General features: G+C 44.9%; 1 protein-coding gene across 1 annotated transcript in view; it reads left to right on the forward strand.

The window, feature by feature from the left end:
- Positions 1-21823, forward strand: part of LOC119400482 (RNA binding protein fox-1 homolog 1-like) — a 412311-nt gene that overhangs the window by 360030 nt on the left and 30458 nt on the right. The window contains 4 exon segments of the mRNA XM_037667541.2: positions 8030-8125; positions 8127-8240; positions 9184-9237; positions 20898-20990. Of these exon segments, the coding sequence (XP_037523469.1) occupies positions 8030-8125; positions 8127-8240; positions 9184-9237; positions 20898-20990 (357 nt within the window).

A 21823-nucleotide genomic window follows, 5' to 3' on the forward strand; every position in this document is an offset into this window, starting at 1 on the left:
GTGAAAGTAACGTCTAGAGGCCATACGCAAAGCAGGCAAATGCCGCCGCAAGCATGGCCGCAAGCACCTACGGCGCAGGTAGCGCCACCTGGTGTGACCGCCATCTTTCATTGGGGATTCGTACAGCCCTCCGCTCTCGCCCGTCACACTTCCCCCTCTAGCCACCATATCGACGCGCTTCTTTTCCCCCTAGCGTCAGCCGATGAAGCGGCTTGATTTGGCTCGTCTTTTTGCGTGCCTCTTCCCTCCCTTGATTACGTCCTTGGTAGTGGTTGTTTGCGCTCGCGTGCATTCGCCTTTTGGTGGCGGTACCCGACCACTACCCGACAGAGTTTCCTAATTATAGTGCTTGCGAAACTCGGCTCGTAAAGCGCAAGAAAAGTTTTCCGAACCAGCCAGCGACTGTGCTACCTTCTAGCGAGAGACCGTCGGTGCTTCTCTGCTGGTAAACTACATTGATCCGCTTTATGGTCCGCTTTTTCTTTGATAGGTGACGCCACAGTACGGGAACTTTCTTTTTTGGGCCGCGTTTGTAGCGTGCGTTGAAGCGTCGGGCGCAGGCACTGCGTAGCACTTATGTTCGTTCAGTGCAGCTTTTTTTTTCTTCCTTTTTCTTTTCTTTCCTGCGAAACTTCGGCGCGATTTAATTCCTCTCGTCTGGCAACTGGGGCCGGCGTCTTTGTGGTGGACGGTCGGCCTTTTTTCATTGTGTTTCGGAGGGCTTCCGTGCGGCGAAGTGTGACTTCAATCGTGTGGATCTTCGGCAAAATTCGCGTGTTATCGCCCCGAGCGCGTTACCGTGTCCTTCGTTGGGGCTTCCCGCCTGGCCGTGCGAAGAAGAAACGCGGAGTTCTTGTGTTGCCGCTTCTGTCGACCACGACTCGAGAGGGGCTCTCTCTCCCTGACAAGTCCAGGCCACGTCTAAATGGTCGTTGTAGCGGCCGCGCCACAAATGAACATGCTGCCGTGCTTAGATTTGCACGGCCCCAACACCAACGGAACCTCCACGGCTCTCGGTGTGGACTCCCAGGCAGCAGTGAGTGCTACTAAGACCTAGCCTTTTTTTTTTTCCTTTTTGTTTTTTTTTTTTTTTGTTTTGTTTTTCCTTGCTTGCGCTCGCTCCAAGTAGCAGCGAGCCCCCCGCCAGGCCTGCGCGACCGGCTGTCGCCGTTGCTGTGCGCTGCGTGTTTTTTGTTATCGCAGCGAACAATCGCGTGCTAGCCGAAGGGGCCACGACACTCGCGGCTTGTGTGTGTGTGTGTGTGTGTGTGTGTGATTTTTCTTTATTCTTTCTTCTTGTTAGTCAAGGCGCTGCTGACAACGAGTTAGCTAACACTTGTGAAAGCTGCGTTCGGTTCGGCGCTCACGACACTCGTTTGCTTACACTTTGCTGCACGGGCGGACGTTCGTGTTCACGTGAGTCGGACTTTCGCACTACGCTCGTCGCTGCCGTCCAGTGTCCATCCTCAATCATTCAAAATTCGGCCCACGCTGCGAAGTCTTCTTTCATGACATTCCGGGAAAAAGTGCGACATAAATGCGGACTGCGCTGCTCATTTTTGCACCCCCTCCCCCCGTTGCCTTCCGTGTTATCCAATCCGTGACGCCTTGATGTTACGCTGTCCGCATTTGATCCGTGCGGATCCGTTGCCGTGTTCTCTCGGGAACAGGTCCTTTGTTTAGCCCTATGCGTGCTTTGCGAAGGTTGGCAGTTCGGAAAGAAAACCCTCATGCCGTCCGCCTTTGACTGAATGTCCAGCTGTAGTGTTCTTTTGCTTATTATTTTTTAATGGGAGTAACTGGTTGAATTCGACGTCTCCGATGCGTCGTTCACTCGACTTGGACCAGACCGGTTGTTTGTGCTTTTTTGTTGGCCATGTTGCCGCGAAATACGTTATGGCGCGTGCGAGCACGTTGCTATCAGCGCGCCGCTTGCGGCTGTGAGATGACGTCACTCTCGTAAACCTGCAGGTGCGAAGGCGGCGCGGTTTTAACCACGAGTGTGTGCGCGCGACGTAAACACTCGAACTTTTGAGAGCAGAGTCAAGTCCGCAGCTGCTTGAAGTTCATTTTCTCGTGAAGTGCATCGCTCTCACCTTGGCGAGCGTCTTTTTTTATTTACTGTTCATTTCGAAATGCACGCCTTATCCCATTCGTCCGAAAATGCACGTATGTTTCCTGGGATTTCCTTATGATCTTGTATATTTGATTGTGCGGCAGTCCCATTTCTGCACTTGTGCGTCTTCGGCCTGCAAGTGCAATTTATAAAAACTAAAGCGCATTTTGCTGTAATTATGACCGCGTAATCTGCCGTGAACGCACGTGTTCCTCGTAGTGTTCTGTGGGAAAAACATCGTAATAGGAGGGCTGCAAAGAATGGGTGCATATCATGTTTTACGTCTGAAGAGCAAAAATATACCTTAGAATTTTCTAATCTTACTGTCGCACACAAAATAGCTGGTTATATTTGACATAGATTAAATAGGGTTAGTGCTAAGAGCTTCACAGCAAAGAAAAAAGGTGAAGCCAGCAAAAAAAAAAGGCACATTTACTACAAACGTTTCCTTGCACTCAGTGATCTGCTTCCATTCAGAGTGTACCAAACGGGATGCAGCAGCTCGAAATCCTTTTGAGAGTAAGGATATTATTGCTGTACGGGTAAGCAGCACACTTGCATGAGCTCTCATGCTTTCTGTCACATTCTGTAGACACCTTTCTGGTTCAGCCTGAGCTGTGACTTTGCCCAGAAATAATGCAGCATCACTGTCCCCTGAACTGACACTTGATCTGTAGCAGTGCACATTTTATTTCATTGCTGCGACTGTTCAAACACCTTTAGCCCACACAGCAACGCAAAGGGACTCCAGAGGTGCACATGTTGTGTGCCCATTTTTTGTAGTTGATATCGTGTCTTCTGTATGCATGCACTATGCAGGCTAATGTTTCACACTGGATGCAGTAAACATTTCCAACTATTAAAGTTTGCCAATAAGTTACATATCTTTACTTTGTGCTGCTGGCGCGTACTGTCCTTAGTCGTTTGCAGCTGTGATGGAACACTGAAGTGCAATAGGACACGGGCCTGGTTATGGCAAAATCGCAAGGCCTGTATAGTTTGCTGGAAGGGTGTGCCGGTATTTTGGTGCTTGATAGTTGAGATATTGCATGGATGCAAAGCAACTATCGCCTATGTTATTGATGCTCTTTAAAAGAGTACTGACATATTTTCAATGTAATTTGGTTGTGTGTGCTGCAAATTGTTTCATGCACTCCAAATAAAAAAAACGTTAGCAAGCATTACTTTAATATTATGCTTCCTTTGGTTTGGGAACTAGGGGGCGGTAAATGCTTCATGGAGCACTGTTTGCTGCAGCTGCCACGTGCAAGTGCAGTCAGGTGAAAGGTGTGCAACTCTTGTGCTAACGTGCACTCAATGGCAGCATCATCACACTTAGCTTACACTACAATGACATAATTGAATTTGGCTCTCTGTTGGAACATCTAAAATGTAGATGATGCTGTTAAGCATCACAAAGTCATTGTTTGTATAGAATTAAGAATATTTTCACATGTGTCATACTTGTGAAGTACTTGTACATGCAAGAGCTGTCTGGTGCAGTTGCTACAACATTGAGAAATGTGAGCGCTCTTTTGCGAGCGCCACAAAGCGGCCTTGCGCGTGATAAATGCTGCACATGGCACATCGGTTTTGCTGATGTCACTCCTTTGGCACTATACATCATCTTATACTTATTTGCTTCGTCACTTGAAGGTTTCTCGGCTCTTGGTGTTGATTTCTCAAATCGTGGAATGCGCCACGTAAATTGTGTAATATTAAAAGGGCCCTGCAACACTTCTTGTAGTAATCGTTTAATGGCTTCAATAAAATAGCTTATTGCCTCACGAATCGACTGCCACAAAAATTTTAGAATCCGTGAAGTACGAGTGTAGTTGCAGGGATTTGTCTCTCACTTCAAGCACTTTATCTCTCCCTTTGTATCAGCGAACGGGCTGAAAGCTGCAAGGGGGCAAGAAGATGCGTCCTTTTGTCGGCACGCGTCATGACCTTGAGCACTTTATTTTCATTTTTCCTTAGAATGCACTGCTTACTTTCAGCACGATTGCGTGCACGGGGGCACGTGGCGGCCACCACGTGCCCGCACGCCATGCCATGTTCACGGGAGCCGCGACTACCGACCGGCAGCGTTTTCTGACTAGGCTGGAAACGTGTTGCAGGGCCCCTTCAAATTACTCTGGACACTATCATGCACTTGGCAATCGTTATCAGGGTCCCCAGTAAATAGCCTTCAAGATCAAATAATAAAGTTTGCACAAAAGATTGTGGTGTCTACACTCCTTGAAGCATGCTGTTTTCATCGCTTCTTCCGGTTCTGTGGAACGCGACAATGTCGCAGCACAAGTAGGGACGCCAAAAACAAAGTAGTTGTAATTTGATTTTAACAGAAAAACCACCGTCTGCTCTGACTACAGAGGCAAACAATGGTGATTTTTGGTATCTGACATGATTTTGGTCATGTGACCTGTAGCTGTGTGTTCTGATTGGCTTGACAAGCTAAGTTGCAAATAACATTTATGTGGTCCTAGCTAGGGCACTCTATTGCGTGCTAAAAATGTAGAAGCATTCTTTATACTTTACTTGATACAAGGGTATTTCTGTTTTTAAATATATTTTGAAGCCAATTGTAACAACACAATGTGCACGGTGCAGCAGCCACCATGAGGCGAGTCTTTTGTTTTATCTGTATAAGAAGCGCGCTGTGATTGGAAGCGACCAGTGACATTATTGACGGCAAAGTGTGAAAGGGAACATATTTTTTTGGTCTGTTTGGGTTTTGAAATTTGAAGAATAATAAAAACTTCAGTTTTTGTGCAATAATTTTTACAACTCTGCATTCATCTTGGTATTCAATACTAAGCACACTCCAGTGCTGTAGAAGGCATTCGGAAAAACGTTGAAAGGCCCCTTTGAGCAGCACTAGAAAAGCTTTGTGAGGTCTTTGTTTCATTGTGCTGATGAACTATATAGTATACTTAGTGTCCATCTTCATTCTTGTGTGGAAAGTTCTTTGTGGCTTTTAGTGCCATCTATTTAATGAGCTATAAATTCTTTCATCTACTTTTCAGCAGTGCCTAGCAGGCTTTTCTTTTGTTTTCAGTGAAGCTCGATGGCCAATTTCATCTAGTTTGCAGTTTTTATGGTGTCCACAGGGTGGTTTACTCATCAGCATTTATCTTATATGCTTTTTGCTGCATAATTTTAGAAAATTCATGCTCTTAAGGAACTTATTTCTAAGCTGCTTATCATAATGCTGTCTGTACTGTAAAGTGACATAGCAGTTGCTGTCACGTTCATTTAGAGGGACACTAAAGAGGAAAACGGTTGGTTTTCTTTTTTTTTTTTTTTTTTTTGTAAATCACAATTTCACAATATCAAAAGCACCACTCTTGAAGGGCCCCTGACATCAAAATCAAAACCGCGTTGTTTGATTGTCCTATATTCGTGGGCACTTTTGGCCGATTATCGGTGGCGAACGTTGCCTTTAAAATATTTTAATTTGGTCTTAAAGTAAGCATGAGCATTCCGGGCAGCACCTCGCGACATCACCACCAGTATGATGTAGAACGAAGGCCCCATGTGATGTTCCACAAGATAAGCAAGTATTGTCGACGTCGCAGAAGATTCGCGGGGTATGCACGATGCTACGACTGGCACCCAACGAAGGCTATTGTTTCTCGCTCATCTTGCTCTGTTGTCGGGCTACTCTAAGGCGGTCTTTTGGCTGCTTGCGCCAGGAATGCTTTTCTTTTTTCTTAGTCTTAACAGGCTTAACTCATACCAAAGTACCCGCGTCGTTTCATTCTCTACCGCGCGCAGGGCCCCGATTTGAAAACTGCGCTGTCATCATAACCAAAGCTTGAGTTGAGTGCAGGTGGTCTTAAGCGCTCCCCTGCTATGGGGCACTAGTTTCTTACAATTTTAGGCGTGAGTTTCGAAGTGACACTAAATTGGTCACAATTAATGATGCTAGCATTAATTATACGATATGTTAGAGCATTTATGATACATCGACATTACCAGAAGCTAGGCTACAAATTGTAGTAAAGAAGTCACAAGCAAAAATTCCGCTGTCAGAGGTCCTTTTGCCAAAGAAAATGCGCAAAAAGAAATCACAGGTGGCAATGTTGCCATGAAGTTCCCACGCAAGCACGCCATTACATCACAGGTTTTGACAGCATCTGCTAGGGCCTCTTTATAATCCTTTATCAGTAAACATCGTTTACATTGTGTTCTGAGGGACCCAAAGTGTTAACACAGTGAATTTCAGAAAATTTCTTTGAACCAGTGTGGCCAAAATACACAAAAAGACTTCGAAATTCGTAACGTCACACTGGTGTTCACGTTCGGCACGAAATTCGTTGATGAAAATTTGTCCTTTGTTTCTGTTTCTAATATCCTATGATGTTGAAATTAATGGTTGTATAGTGCTGAAAGAATAATTTATCTGTCTAACTTGATTTAATGTTTTACTTTAGTGTTTCTTTGAATAAACCGCTACAAACTCCTAGCTCACAGTGTTGGGAGAGCATTCGGCATCAAACTGCAATTGGTTGCAGCATAATCAGTGACGTCAGATAAATTTATGAGCCAAGGCGATAGTGAAATAAGGCTCCCTAGACGATGCAGAGAAGAGGCAGCTGGCTGCTTGTGTAGCACATGTGGGAAAATGCACGCATCTTGGCAGAGCTCGTGAGCCGTGGCCGTTATGGACAGGTGGCTAGTAAGGGAAGCTTGCCGTTCTTTCTTCTCGGAATACTTTCTTCGTAACTGTATATTCACACTTCACAATGTAGACTTTTGGAAGACGTGTAAGCACATTTCGGGAGCAACGTTTTTCTAGTCTCTGTTTACTCCAGCTAGATTGAAATGCCGATATTTGAATACCCAGGCATGCCCCGTCTGTGACGTCTTTTTTTTATTGGAAATGCTGTTTTTTACAAGAATTCCTGGTTTATAGTACTGAAACATGAACTAATTTCTACTTTACGGTGATAGCAATATTAGGTTTATACGAAGCATGTTAATGTTGCCTTGCCTGCCCCTGTAGATGACAAATAGTATTCATAAGGGAAGTCGAGCCAATTGGTATGGATGCGTTTGTGTGCTATTCTACAATGGGCACGTAGTATGTTTGGCTGTAAAAACAAACAGGTGAAACGGATACACCACCACTTAGATGCACGGTGTTGCAATTGTGGGGGAGCCAGAATGGCTTTCTGCCATCTGCTGCTAAGCATAAGCATTGTGTGCACAAAATATGAGCATTCCTGCATAGCTGCTCAATACCAAAATCACTAAACTTGCCACGAGCTGGCGCGCAAAAACAAAATGCGGAGGGCGACGCCACCTTGAAATTCCCGCACCATTTGCCGTGGCGGCATCGGTTTTGACCGCGTCCACTAGGGCCTACGTAGTTCTTAACCGGTAAAAATTAAGTAAATTGTCTTCTGAGGGGGCCAGGGACTTAACATGCCAAGTTTCAATGAATTCTGTTTAGCCAGTGTTGCCTAAATACGAAATATTCACTGGTGATGTCACGTGTGGAGATTTCGGCGCAAAATTTAACAATAAATCTTTGACCTTGGTTTTCTCCTCTACTAGTATGCCTATGACTGTGAAATCAATAGCATTAGTGTTTTCAGAGTACAATTTATCAATCTAAACAGATTCATTGTTTCAGCTTAGTGTCCCTTCAAGGCAACATCCACTTTTTTTACATTTGCGGGGATGGGAACAGATTATGAAGTCAGGAAAACTTGACCATGTTGCAATGCAATCATTCTAGCATTAGTGCCATCGCGTAGTGTCTCGATAAAACAGAGAGCCTTGCACATTTTGCAGCTTCGATTTCCTCGTTGAAAATTAGTGAATGTGCAGCCTCGTTGCTGCGTGTGAGCCGACGTCACTATAACGGTCGTGTGCACGTGTGTTTGTTTTGCCACTTAACAGCAAACTGACCTGGAGCCCGATGCCAATGGGGGTGCCACGGGAGTGGTACTCACTGGTGCCCAGGCGGCCGGAGCCGGAGCTGCAGCTGCGGCGGCCGGCCGCGGCGGGCATGGCAGCCGTGGAGGCAGCCAAGAATGGCCAGCCCAAGCGGCTGCACGTCTCAAACATCCCGTTCAGATTTCGAGACCCCGACCTGAGGCAACTGTTTGGCGTGAGTGGTGCCCCTTTTATTTTTTTTTCCTCTTGGGATTCTTTCACAGTGTAAGTTGGTACATCTGCATACGAATGTACAGCCGAGCCCACTTTGAGGGGCCAAGACAAGGTCACCGAACAATTTGCAGTTTTCAGCAAAAAGTACAAGTAGAAGATCTGTTGTGCGTACACATATATGAAAAATGTGCTGTAAAAGAATATTTCAGTGCAAAATAAGCCCTAGAAGTCGCCGGCTATAGACCCACCCACCATGGCATGTCTGATGTCACGTGCTGCATGAAACGGAAGCCATCGTCTTCTACAAGAGTTTCACAAATCATTCAACTTCAGTGCCAAGCTGAACAAAAATGAAATAGCATCTGACCCCAGAACGAAATTGTTCGCTGGAACGCAGACACTCTCACAGCAAGGAGCTTGTAAAGTCGAGACTCGGTGTTGCAGGACTCTCAGGCCACTCGCGTGCTTATAAAAATATTCAATTATAAACTAAATGCTTGACCGAATGCACTAAAATTTTGCCAGCTTGTTTGTGATGCACAAGGATTAACCCACATAACATAGAATATTACAAAAAATTGGTTGTTATGGTCCCTTTAAAACGGTCTGGGATGTAACGAATGATCTGTTTCAAATGAAGATAACATGAGTCGTAATTATCGTGTAGTCTACAACTGCCTTTCTCCAAGAGAACAAACATATCGTGGCTCTGAGCTCCTCTGGAGCAAATTTATAAAGCAGCACTGCTTTGCCTTCCTTGTGTTAAATATGCCTTAGAGTGGTGTACAACTTGTAGACAGTGTGATGTGGGAAAAAACGAGATAGAAAGTCATTGAAAACCGATTTTGATTCATGCGTGGGGCAGCAGTGTCTCCAGTAGATCTTCAATGAAAGGTGATAATTTGTGTAAAGTGTACTGAGTAGTACTTGCAATCTCCTTGCAGCAATTTGGGGCCATTCTTGATGTTGAAATCATCTTCAACGAACGGGGTTCGAAGGTGAGTCCGCTCGCCAGTATCGATCTGCATTTCCGTGCAGCTGTCGTTCTTTTCTCTTTTACTTTTTTCCCATGCATGCTCCTGCCATTCTTGTGACATGTAAACTTTGCCAGCTTTGACAGTGTCGTGAACGAGCTCATAAAAGAGGGTCTCACTGAGTGTCATTGCAGTGCTCTTTGATTCATGTTTTTGCAGTCTCTTAAGGTGTGTTATAAAAAAAAAAAGACACTGAATCAGTTTGTTAGTTTGCTTCGGGGGGGTATTTTTTCACCATAATTGCTTCTTTGTAGCGAAGTGTTCATGTCAAGTAAGCTGGCAGGGATGCATTTCAAGTACATCTGGCACAAGCATGCAAGATGTGTGTTTGCAAAGGAGCCCACTTTTCTTTGTGGCAACAAAATGTACAGTGACTTCCGTGCCACTCAAGTAAAATCTTCCAGGAAAACTATTACCACGGAGCAGCTGCCCAGAGGTTATCCTAAAAACACTCAATATCGCACAAAAAAAATTTCGTGTGTTCTCCTCATTTGCTAGCTCCCAGCGAAATCTCTAGAAATAAGCTTGGTTTTGTAATTTATCTACTGAGCAGTCAGATTTGGGTTGCCCGCTCTTAAATCATGCCTACTGTTAAGTCATATGGGTTCTCAAATGTAGCACAGTTATAACTTATTTCCTGGCATTTTTCATCTGCACACGTTGCACAAGTGGGCATGATGCTGTCTGAGGCAGGGGGTTGGTCGTGCAGGTTACAAGTTTTTATGATATCTCGGGCAGTTGTGCCGACCATTCTGAACAGACACATGCAAAATTTAACACTGTTTGCCAAATTGTTAATTATTAATACCAGAGGTGAGCAGTGTTGCCTATGGAAGTTGGGCTCCTGTTTTTGTTTTTGGTGTTTGACAGTAGCGCACACAATAACTTCTTGGAGCTTTGTAGCAGGCTTAGTGGCAGAATAAAGAAAAAAAAGATGAAGTGTCAAATGTTTTGTAGGTTGCACGAAATGATTGCCCTCCAGGTCCTTCTGAACATTGTTTAATCGTTGCTTGTGAATCTCTCTGGCAAAGAAATATTTTCTAGTTGTGGAACTCGCTTTGAAGAAATTATTGTGCTTTGCTGCATTTTACTGTTAGGTGCAGTGTCATTTATAGCAGCAAGTTGGGGTCCGTCCCAAGACCGTGGCTCAATTTTTTTGCCACTGCTGGAAAATTTGGCTACATTAATTGAAGTATGAACTTTTTCAGTTTCAGTGAATACGATTGTAATTATAACCAACATCTCCAGCCATTCGTAGTTGGTCTTGGGTTCATCCCAACTTGCTGCACTTGTTTTGAAGCTGTATTTTGGCCTACTGGGACTTCTGGCGCACTGTGACCTTTGCATTTTTCCGATTTTGCTTGAAGCATTGTTTGCATAAATTGGATCACTTCACTGCGAGCCATGTCAAGGCAAATGAAAGCGTCCTCAATAGATCGTTATTAAACAAGGTCACTGTGGAGACAAGCCCTCATCTTGTTTCTCCTTACTAGTATGTCAATTTGTTCCTCTCTGGTAATACTAGTCACTTTGCCAACGAGCTTAACAGCAAATAGCAGTTCTTATGTATACGTAACCATCACCGCATGCATTTTGATAACTCTGTACTTCTCGTACGTGACATGTAGGATTCTCGGAGAATGAATAAGGATCTTGTGAAAGGGAAATTGATGACCACCTGTTTGTAGCACGAAGCCACGAGGAAACCAATACAAATTTCTCACAAAGAAAGAATGGCTGTGAGACAGATTTCTCATAACTCTTCAGCCCCCTTGTAGAGTTCCGCAGATTTACTGTAAAGCAGATGTCACAGTGTGCTAGAAATGTGCCCTGCCAATGCCTGTCTTATTGCCCTCTTTTCTGAATGAGTGTTTATTGACTGGTGTTCTTTTGTTACAGTGTCCCTACCTGTGCTTTTCCATCGTTATGTCTTAATTCTTCAAAGCTTGTTCTTAAGATGCTCCGTCTTTATTTGTGGCAGAACAATTGTTTGATGAGCATTGTACTTGAGCAAAGAGCATCTGGTGTTGATGTTTTCAGGTTCATTTACAGGCTTTCATATTTTTTTCCCCTTTTACCGACAGTGCAGTGTCATGCATAACTTTGAATGCCTCATGGTGGTAACAGGAAAACTGAATGCATTCGTATCTCGTGCTTGGTCACCAGTTCCATAAAATTTTCTTTTCGTATTGCCAGAGAAAACTCTCAAACAGCAAATGATTAGGTCCTATGGGAATGACTTATCTAATATTCCGCTGGTGGCCTAAATTTCCGAGCAAACGTAGCGTGAAGGCATTTAATCACTCCGCACATCTATGGTCACTGCAGAACAAGGGAGCATTTCATTTACCGTATATTGCCGCATATAAGTCGACTTTTTTTTTAAAAATCAGAGCGCCAAGTTTAGGGGTGTAAGGCGTATATGCGGATTCCTACATGAAAAAGGTGGGGGGGGGGGTAAAAAAAACAAACTAAGGCGACCAGCGTTTATCAAGGTTATTACTATTACTTACGCCTTTTTTATATTGCATATTATAGCAAAACCAATTAGAAGAAATATATGATTACCCATTTTCTACGTACGGTACTAAAGGCTCTGTTACGGTACGGTGTGATCAACACGGCGAATGCAGCTCCAGAGAATCCGATCTTGCACGTGCGAATCTCGGAGGCCGGACGGAGAGCTTCGGCTTCGCATGGGTCTTTGGATCGGCTCGTGACCTGCGTCGGAGATGCATGGTGGGCCTGCGCCCCTGCGCGTTGATTCGATCTGCTCAGGCTTAGCAAGCTCTCATGCTCCTCTTTCGGTGGTTTTCGCCCTCAGTCGACAGATCCGCGCACCGAAATGGCAAACCTGCTCATCGGCGCAGTCTATAAATGCCGCATTCAAGCGTAAAAGTGATTCGTCACGCCGGGGGAATCGTCCGAGCAACCTGTCAGCGGAACGTGAATTCGGCGTCTCGGAAAAATGTGTGTGACGATGCTGGACGCCAACAAAGAGATAACTTTGGACGTGCGCTGGATCGCGGAAAATCGTTCCGGGGACCGGGGGAAGGAAGGGAAGTACCCTGCCATCGAAAGAGGCTGTCGAAAAAATGGGTCAGCGAACAGCGGGACAAATGCCTGAGTGTGTTCCTACTAGGACATTCAGGTGAAGGCGCGTAGTTGTTGCGAGCGGTCTTAGGATCGCCCGCAGTGAATTTAAGATTTCTTAAGAAATTGGGTGACAAATTTTTTGAGTAGGAACGGGGCTGAGCCTAAGGCGGCCGCACGACTGTCTGTCAGAAAGCCACCCGAGGAGTTTGAAGAAAAAAAAGAAGCCTTTTTGACTTCGTGAGTGAACGGAAGGCGCAACACGCCTTCACGCTCGGCCAGATCGGCAACGCCGATCAGACACCTGTCTCGTTCGATATGCCGAGCAAAGGCGGACCGTGTCGGCTAAAGGTGACGCGGCAAGTGCGCCTGATGACGACGGGCAACGAGCACAACCGTTTTAACGGTGATGCTGTGTTGCAACCGCCGACGGCCACAACTGCCACCTTTTATCGTCTTTAAGCGAAGACGATGCCAAGGAGGAAATTCCCCCAAAAGTCATCGTTCGCGTCAAACGAGAAGGGGTTTTGCACCCGAGGAGACGGTGCTTGCATGCGTTCCGCCTCGGCTGGCTCCGGGCGCCCAGGCGGTCTTCTCAGGCCCAAGAGCATGCTTGTGCGTGACTCGTTCCGGGGGTCACATCACGGAACCGTGTGAAGAGAGCCGTGGCTAACGCGGATTGCCAGTTGGGCAATCATCCCGGGTGGCTTGAACTCCTGTGCTCCAGCCGCTCGACGTGGCACTGAACAAGCCATTTAAGGATCGGGTGGCCGTCACTCTACAAAGACTGGATGGACCAGGACGACAAGCCCAGACGCCGACGGGGCGTGTGAGGCGGCTCCTTTGAGCACTGTGGCACAGTGGGTGTCCGACGCTTGGTATGGGCTGCCAGAACAGCAATGGTGCGCGAAGCTTTCGTGAAGTGCGCGATCACGACTGCCACATGAAGGCTTAAACTTGTAAGTTGCCGGCAATAAATTTTCTTTTCAATGTGGCCAATGTTCAAAATAATTCATTTGCAGTTTTTTCCGGATTTCGGGTCAAAAGTTGGGGGTTCGTCTTATATTCGGAGTCGACTTATACGCGGCAATATACGTAAATACCTTTTCATCACATGATGAGCAAGCGATTTGCACAAGTTTTCCTGTTGACAACCATGATGCATTCTGCACAAAGCCTTCTTTTCTCTTTTCATCTTTTTGGGTTTTTATTTTGGTTGCTTCCCCCCTACTTGCTTTATTTTTTTCTCTTTCTTTGACAGCATTGTTGAAGCTGTGCTGAGGTTAACTCGTGTACATTTCGGTACGAGATATTGGCAATTGAACCTTGCTGCATGTGATAAACTACCTTCAAGAGTTTTACATTCTTGTAGTGTGTGCACACATACTAGTGTAGTCACATCAGAGCAATACGAGATGGTTGTGCACTTAAGTTGTGTGCTAGCAAGTCAAATATACTAGTAGTAGTCTACCATGCCTTCTAACACTTTGACGCGCCACGGTGGTCTAGTTGTTATGGTGCTTGGACCCAAAGGTCGCGGGATCAAATCCCGGCCGTGGCAACCGCATTTCAATGGAGCCAAATGCTAGAGGCCCCTGTGCTTAGATGCCGGTGCACGTTAAAGAACCCTAAGTGTTTGAAATTTCCGGAGCCTTCCAATACGTCGTCTTTCATAATCATATCGTGGTTTGGGACATAAAACCCCAGCAATTGTTATTCTAACACTGTGGTGAAAAAATATTTTCTTTATCAAAGCAGTACAAGAGCCTTCACAGGGCTGTATTGGGGCATTTCATTTCTAAGTGAAAAATCTAAAGCCATCCTGAAGCAAGCTGGTGCACTGCATTGTTTGTGGTAGATGCCCCTAAGGAGTAAAGCAATCCAAATCCAGCACTAAGCTAGTTTCATTACATTTGCAAACAGCTTCTGCCTTGTCCTTGTTCTTAAATTTACTGCTGTTGCTTGTGAATCAGGCTTTTTATTAGTGCTTAAGATAAGTTTTCCCACATAGATCAAGCTCTGGCAATCGTGCACTGTCAACAGAGACACAAGCACAACTTTTCACTCGCAGAATGGCAAGGCATGTTTTAAAGAGTTGTAGTTATATTGTGTATATAACTAGCAAGCTTTGAACTGTCTCATTGATATTGCAAGCTATGGAGCCTAGAGTAGGCATTAGCCTTGTTAGGGCACTTCATGGACAGCATTTCCATTGTGGTTGCCCGGAGCGAAATTAACCGAAAGTAATTAATTATTAATGATTAACTGTCGGCAACTGAGTAATTTTAATTTATTTTATTTGCATATACTGTAGCCCTATTTAGTGCTGTAACTAGAGTGGGAGCGTTGTGTAATGCTGATAAGACAGCAAACCAAAATGCGAGAAAATACTTCTAGTGGTAAAAAATTCACACAAGAATGACACTTATTAAAAAATAAGGTAATTTAAATGCCAATAAGATGCTCACTAGTAGCAACTAAAAAAATCTTTTAGTTGTAAGGAGCGAGTGATATTGAGAAGAGAGCGCCAAAGCTCTATTGTTCATGGGAAAACTGCTATTTAAATGTATTAGTTCGAGCAAAGAAAGGTGTTATGTTCAGGGGGGGGGGGGGACTACGGGTAGAAACTATCATTAGTACATGCAGTGAACTTACCATCAGAAAGGTCGGAGCAGGAGTTGATAGATGCACAGTTGTGGTGAGGCCAATGGGATTGTAAATGCGCGAGATAGCGTCCTGATGCTCTCCATGTACCAGGGTTCAACTGCCAAAACCAGACGATCTCTGCTGCTAGATTGAGTGAGGGGAGAAAGTGTTTTTGCTCGACCCCTTCCCTCTCCCACCCTCGATGAGGGGGCAACAGGAGGCAATCTGCTAACAAGGAAACCCCCCCCCCCCCACCCCCCCAAAAAAAACCCTGGCCCATCCACACTTCCTCCTCTTCCCCCCCACCTTCCTCCCACAAATATTCGTACCCTCATCGCCACGTTACACCACCTCACATGCTGCTTTCTTTCTATCGAGTACTCACTCACACGCCTCTGTTAGCCTGTTGTCGTCGTACCGTCTGAGAATGCCAACCAAGCAAGGCCCGTGATGTTACAGTAGAGAGTCACTTCTGCGCCACTGCTCACCCCCTTTCTCTCCCACTTTTCCTTTTTTTGTCTTTTAGCTTTGTTCCAGTATTTAAGACAGCAGATACTGTTCCAGACTGCTATTACTCAGGCATGTCTGTAGAAGCGAGCTTTTCAAAATGAGCACCAACATTGGGATTTGTAGACATGTATAAGCATACAGCAAGCATGTACAGTCGTGAGCAATATGAAAGGGAACATTGAAATTATCTTCAGAAAGTCATAGCAGCCAAACGCACTTGAAAAGCTCAAAAGTGTTTGTAACACTAAATGCCCAAGCGGAAAGGTATCTCTTGCAAATCAGTAGGTCGCATTCATATCGGCACTTTACTAGTAATTGCTAGTAATCGTTGGTTAAGCACAAATCCAGTGTTCCCTTTCATATTGCTGCCAACTGTGCAGTAGCAACGCAAGTTTACAGACAGTGGGATATGCAAGATGGCTAATCACTGCTGTGCCGCAGTGCTACACAGCCTGGTTGCATGTTGAAATAGAAGCAGCTTTACACCGCAGTAGACATACAAGGATAAGCATTCCCTTGAGAACTAATGAAACTGGCGTGACAATTCAATCGCGACTGCTGCATTTGCATGCATAATACTTGATTTGTTTACTTTTTTAGCAAATGTTGAGACCATGTGGGGAATAGACCTGCATTTGACACTGCACTAAAAGGGCTTTGAGCATCACCAAGATCAGCGTTGAAAGGTCAAATGGCTGTTACTCATCGAATGTCCATTTTTCGAATAAGTTTCAGTTAGCTGGTTGAGGTATGAGTGAATGAGAGTTAACTTTGATACGTTTTGTCATCATCACTGTCTCAGAAAATGGAAGTCTTTGAAAGACTAACCCACCAAGTCAAAGTAGAATTGTGTTGCACTAAATTTCTAAACAAAGAGATACCACTAAAATCGGTGCAGCCATAAAATCGGTGCATGCTTGCTCAGATAGCAACATGCTAGTGTGTCTGACTTGCACACTTATGTCTATTAGTCACGGGGCCATTCAGTTTTGTTTTTTAAGTCAGCTGAGGGGTTAGGAGTATCCCAACACGGTTGCTCATTTTGCACAGCTCATTTCTTTTTGGTCATACACATTAGCCTCGAATATTTCTAGATTAACTGTTTAGTGCATGCTGCTTTAGACCACTTGACAATCCTAGCACTTAAGTTCAGCTGTGCTGCTTTCATCTGTGAAGTTTGGAATATAGCTATGTAGTAGAGCAGTTGAAGCATCATATCTTATTTTGCGAGTGTGCAGTGGCACAAAGCTAATACTGGACCCCAAGGGGAATGTGTGAAATCTTTGGACAGACTGTAGGCCATTCAAATAAACAGCTTGGTGCTAAACTGGTTTCTTTTAGCTTGTTTGTACATTTCTTCATTTGCAAAGCTTAAGGTATGGGTTAGGGAAGCTTTCCATTACTATTATTACTTCTTTAACACTTTACATTGTCAAACAAGCCCAAGCAAAATGTCAAGAGTATGGTTAGCCATGCAAGCTTATTTCCTCTTAATGAAAATTTTGGTCTGTGCCGTATTACCTGTGCAGACCTTAGAGTAATTCGATGCCATGGCCGCTAAGGAATGAATAGGGAAGGTAGAGTTCTTTTTCATGAGATTATGCCGCATATTTGCCACTTTGTTACCAGTGACACCAATGTTCATGCATATGCCAGAAGTGCTTTAATCTCAGCCTCAGATTGGCTCCGCTCAAAAAGGCTAAAGAATCATTCCACAAATTCAGTGCGTGCGCTTTCTGACAAGCTTATGCTATGATTAGTCAACATACAGGGCCCTGTTAATTATCGAATTCCTGCTTAAGCAGAAGTCGGTTCTTAAATTTGTGCACCGGCTTGAGGGTAGATTTAGTCTTCTTCAAGGCAGATCGGCTTTTTTTTTTCTAGCATGGTAATACTAACGCTGCTTCAGGTTACTCTCCTTGCTCTTTTTTCCCCCCTAACGTTCATTTGAACTATTTTGTTATGTAGCATCCTTTGTTCCATGCCCCTGTTGGTATGACCATTCCTGTGTGCACATCCCGCTGTCTTCTTCCTCTTGTTTTTCCCTTTCTTTTTTCCTCCCTGCTGACACCAGTATTTGGCGCTTCTTGTCATGGCATACGGTGGTGGTTTGTCTCTTAGAGGAGCATTTGCTACGTTAGTTGGTTATGGTCTTTCTCTCCTCCTCTTTTTTTTCTGTGACATGGCCTTGTGACAAGACAGTTCTTGACCTCTTGTTGACCCTGACAATGATCTTCATTGATGACACGTGTTGCAATGAAAACCACTGAGCTGCTCTGAAGGCGATCTCTCCGAGTGCACTTTTTTCTCTCTGGCTTGCCTCTTCTATTGTCATCAACCTAATCATGTTACTGTCTCTAAAACCAAAGTCTCTGTGGACTTTATTTTTTTTTTAGTTTGTTTCTCTAGCTTTGATTCACCTTCTGCTCAGTCTCGGTGAGAAGAAAAGCTTGGTGAGCATGCTCGCACCACGCGTTGCCGATTAAAGTAAGAAGAAAACTTAGCTGCACCGAGTCTTGTTTGCCGATTTGTATGGCTTAAGTTCTGTCTTGTCTGACCCTGTCTTCTGTGAGGAACAAAGGGTTTGTTTTTTTCTGCATGGCCCCGAAGAACTGAATTTCCTACGTGGTTGAAGCTGCACAAGCACTTAAACAGCCACACAATAACTTGTATTACGTTACAAGTTTCACTGAATTGGGCTTACTAAACAAAAACTAGCAAGCCATTTTACACCTCATTTGCGGAGGAGACGTAGAAGTGTTTCTCCCTTCTTTGGGTTTATCGGTATGAAATGAGTAGAATCTGTGCTTGGTTGTTCGGAGCTTGTGCAGCAAGTTCAGGGTATCGGTATTTCGAATGCTTTACCACGTAGTACTGATGTGCCTGTTCATCTTTACTTGGATCATTCATTATGTCTGTTCCGAGGAGTAAATTTTCTTGTAAGGAATGAAAGAACAGTTTGGTTAATTGCTAAGTAGTGATGGTAGTGCTTTGCCAAGCTGACCGTTGATACAGACTGTGTTGAAGAATTTCCTGCATGGTTAAGTTTTACCTTATGCTACAAGGTCATTGCATTCACTGTTCTGGCAGCTGCACTAAGAAAAAGAAGTGGAGGTCAAGATAATCATTTACAGATTTTTAACTAACATTATAATATTGCTGTTATATGGTGCATTTGTATTGAGCAGCTTTCGGCCCCATGTGTTGTGTTGAGGCGTGGAATGAACCACTTCCTCAGTGCAAATAGTGAGGGAACTTCCCCATCTCTCGTCTTGTGGCTGCCACAACTGGGAACTGGTGGCCTTGTCATCAGACGTATCGTAGCCACTGAGAGGCATGCAATGCAGCAGGATTGTAAGCTAGCTCAAGACCTGTGGGCTGTCATTGATCGGGTGGCATGCTCCCGTGGTTGCCTGCTCTTACCTGTGGCAGAAGGTGAAGCAATGCCAGGGCCATTCTGTTTTTTAGTAACCGCGCAGTAACCGCACTTTTTCTCAATGCTCCTCTCTGCACTCGCTGTTTGTTTATTTGCATCACATTGCCTCTAGAATTTTCACTGACATTTGTTGCTGAGAAGTGTTTGTGTGTGTATGCCCCCGTCTGCAAGCTGTGAACATGTTGTCTGCTCCGGAGAGGTGTCTTCAGCTGCTCGTTCACTCGGCAGCAAGGTGGCAGAGCAGGTCGTTTGCATACGTCCCAAACACAATGTTTCTATGTCTACATTAATTTTATTTACCCACCTTGCAGACATCTCATTGTGAGTTAGCCAGTGGAATACAATGAAATGTTTGAAGCATTGTATTATGTCCCTCTTGTTAAGAAAAAACTTAATCACTTTATGGTTATGCCAGCCTTGAATAAAATGGGATGTACCACTAGGCCAGCTTGTCTGCACTTTGTAGTAATGGCAGAAGCTAGCCTTGTCAAAAATTTTCTACCTAAAGCACCCATTCCTGAGACACAGTCTCAAAAATGACATCATTATGTCATTGCAGACTCTGCTGTTCCTTTTATGGTGCTTGCATCTTTCATAAAGTAGTTTTTCCAGTTATTTACAAATACATCTTTTCATGGACTGATAACACAGTAATGCGGTTCTGTCCTGTCACGCCAATTTACAATGAGATGGAGCATTAAGCCTTTCAATACAATAATTTCCTGAACCTAACAAATAAAGTTCGAGTAAATGGTTCACTAAACCAGCTACCTGCTTGAAGAACTTGCGCAGCAGTTTGAAAGCAAGGGACATAGCAGACAACGCTCTGCCAGCTTGCTCATACTGAGCTTGTTGTTTTCTTTCTTACTTTCTTGTGTGTTTTTTTTTCTTTTTGGTGCACGGAACGCAACCAAACATGCCTAAATAAATCACTGCAATAACGCAAGGACATGCAAACCAGTCCGGGCCTTTGGGTGACTTGCATTTGATCGCCATGGCGCGTGGTGGCGGTCGCAGCTCACGGTCTGCTGGAGTTGGCGGTTTGCAGATGCTGCGGTGCTCGGAAATTGCATGGCTTTCATGTGCCTTTCACGTTTCTCGAGAGCTTACCTTAGACCTCAGGTGCAGCGATGCAAACAGCAGTGAGCTGTTTTGTTTGCTCTTGCAAAAAAAGAGGACCCGTTCTTTTGTGAGGTTGCTGTCGCACCTGCTGCAATTACCTTAACAGAAATCGGGCTTCTAAAGCTGCTTTGTTGCTCTAATTGCCTTTGCCCCGATGGTCAGCAATGATAAAAACTCATTAAAACATTCGTTTAGGTAATATGTAATGTAATACTTGGGCAAAAACTGATAGCTTTTGTATTATGGCTCTTCATATCTATTGATGGAGCCACAGTATCCCAGCCCATCCAAAATATAATCAGCACCTATGATATCGTAGCACCTAAGTACCTTTTGGTGGTTCCTGGGGAACCTGGAATTGGTTGAAGAATTGCGTTTTCACTACCGACAGCTAATTCACAGGCCAGTGGGAATGTCAGTCACTGCCTGTACCCTTTTTTTCCCACCAGCACAGCCTCTAGTAGAAAGGTCACCGCTTGCGACCCTGAGCCTGCGACCCCAAGAGCGCTTTGCACCTTGCACTGCTTTGTCGTCTGTGGCGGGTCATCAGAAGGAGCAGGGGCAGTGGTGAATTCGACAGGTCACCGACCTCTCGGCCTTGCGCCTCTGCCCATGCTCCCCTCTGGAGGCATAGCCGAGTTTGTCGCTGCATTGTGTGCGGGATTTTTATTTCCTTCCAAGGCCCGGCAGGGGTGCAGGCCAGTCCGTGCGTGGTGGTGCATGGTTGATCTTTTGACCTGTGGACAGTTAAAAAAAACATTACCTCTGCTGTCTGGAGCGCTGCCCCTCTTTGCCTTTTGTTCTTTCTTGCATGCAGGGCTTCGGTTTTGTCACGTTCGCAACTAGTGCGGATGCGGACCGAGCACGAGAGCAATTGAACGGCACAGTTGTCGAAGGCAGAAAGATCGAGGTGTGCATGGACGTCTTTTTTACCTACTTCTCCGGCCAGTTTGCCCTCCCCATTTCCCCATGCCTTTTCTTGCTCCCCGTATATCCCACTGGAGCTCATTTCCTCCCTAATTTCTGGCACTCCCTAAACCAGTGAAATGTTCTCTGACCTGCTGCCTGACTAAATCCACATATTCCCACATTCCTCACCTAATCATTCTTTCATCACATTCCTTACTCTGCCTACTCCCAGATCCCCTACAACCCTCATATCTCCTGCACCCCATGGGTGCACTTCTCCCAACCTATCCTGGCACCCTTGGTGATATCACACACCTTTCTTTAAAGGATTTTTTTCCTCAAACTTGCCTTATATCACCCCCCTCCCCCCTTTTTTTTTTTTTTTACTTAAGGAATTGCCCCTTTGTGGACCCTTCCTTTCATCCCACACTTTCCCAGCACTTCGGTGAGTGTTGGTGGCTCCTTTCCCCAATGGGGACACCTGCCACCACCTTGCTGTGTGCGGAAGGTGTCGAAGTGTTTCTTGAGTCTGAAAGCTGTGAACATTTGCCACTGTTGCTGAATTGACGGCCAACTCGGCAGTTCAGCTGCAGTAGGCTTAGGTGGTACCTGTGCTGTTTGTTTCAACCGAGCTTGTGTGGAGGTTTTCCCCTTTTTGTGGTCTTTTTTTCTAACAATGCCAGCAAGCTCCTTTATCATTCAAGGCTTATTTGGCCAATAATTGTCGTAACTCACCAGTTTTACGCTGATGCACTTTTTGGACACTGCAAAAACTCTCGCTTTGACAAAGCAGGAGCGAGCTGTGCATTTGGAAAGATTCTCCATCCAGGCTTG

This window comes from Rhipicephalus sanguineus, chromosome 7, assembly GCF_013339695.2.
Source record: "Rhipicephalus sanguineus isolate Rsan-2018 chromosome 7, BIME_Rsan_1.4, whole genome shotgun sequence".
Lineage (NCBI taxonomy): Eukaryota > Metazoa > Arthropoda > Arachnida > Ixodida > Ixodidae > Rhipicephalus > Rhipicephalus sanguineus.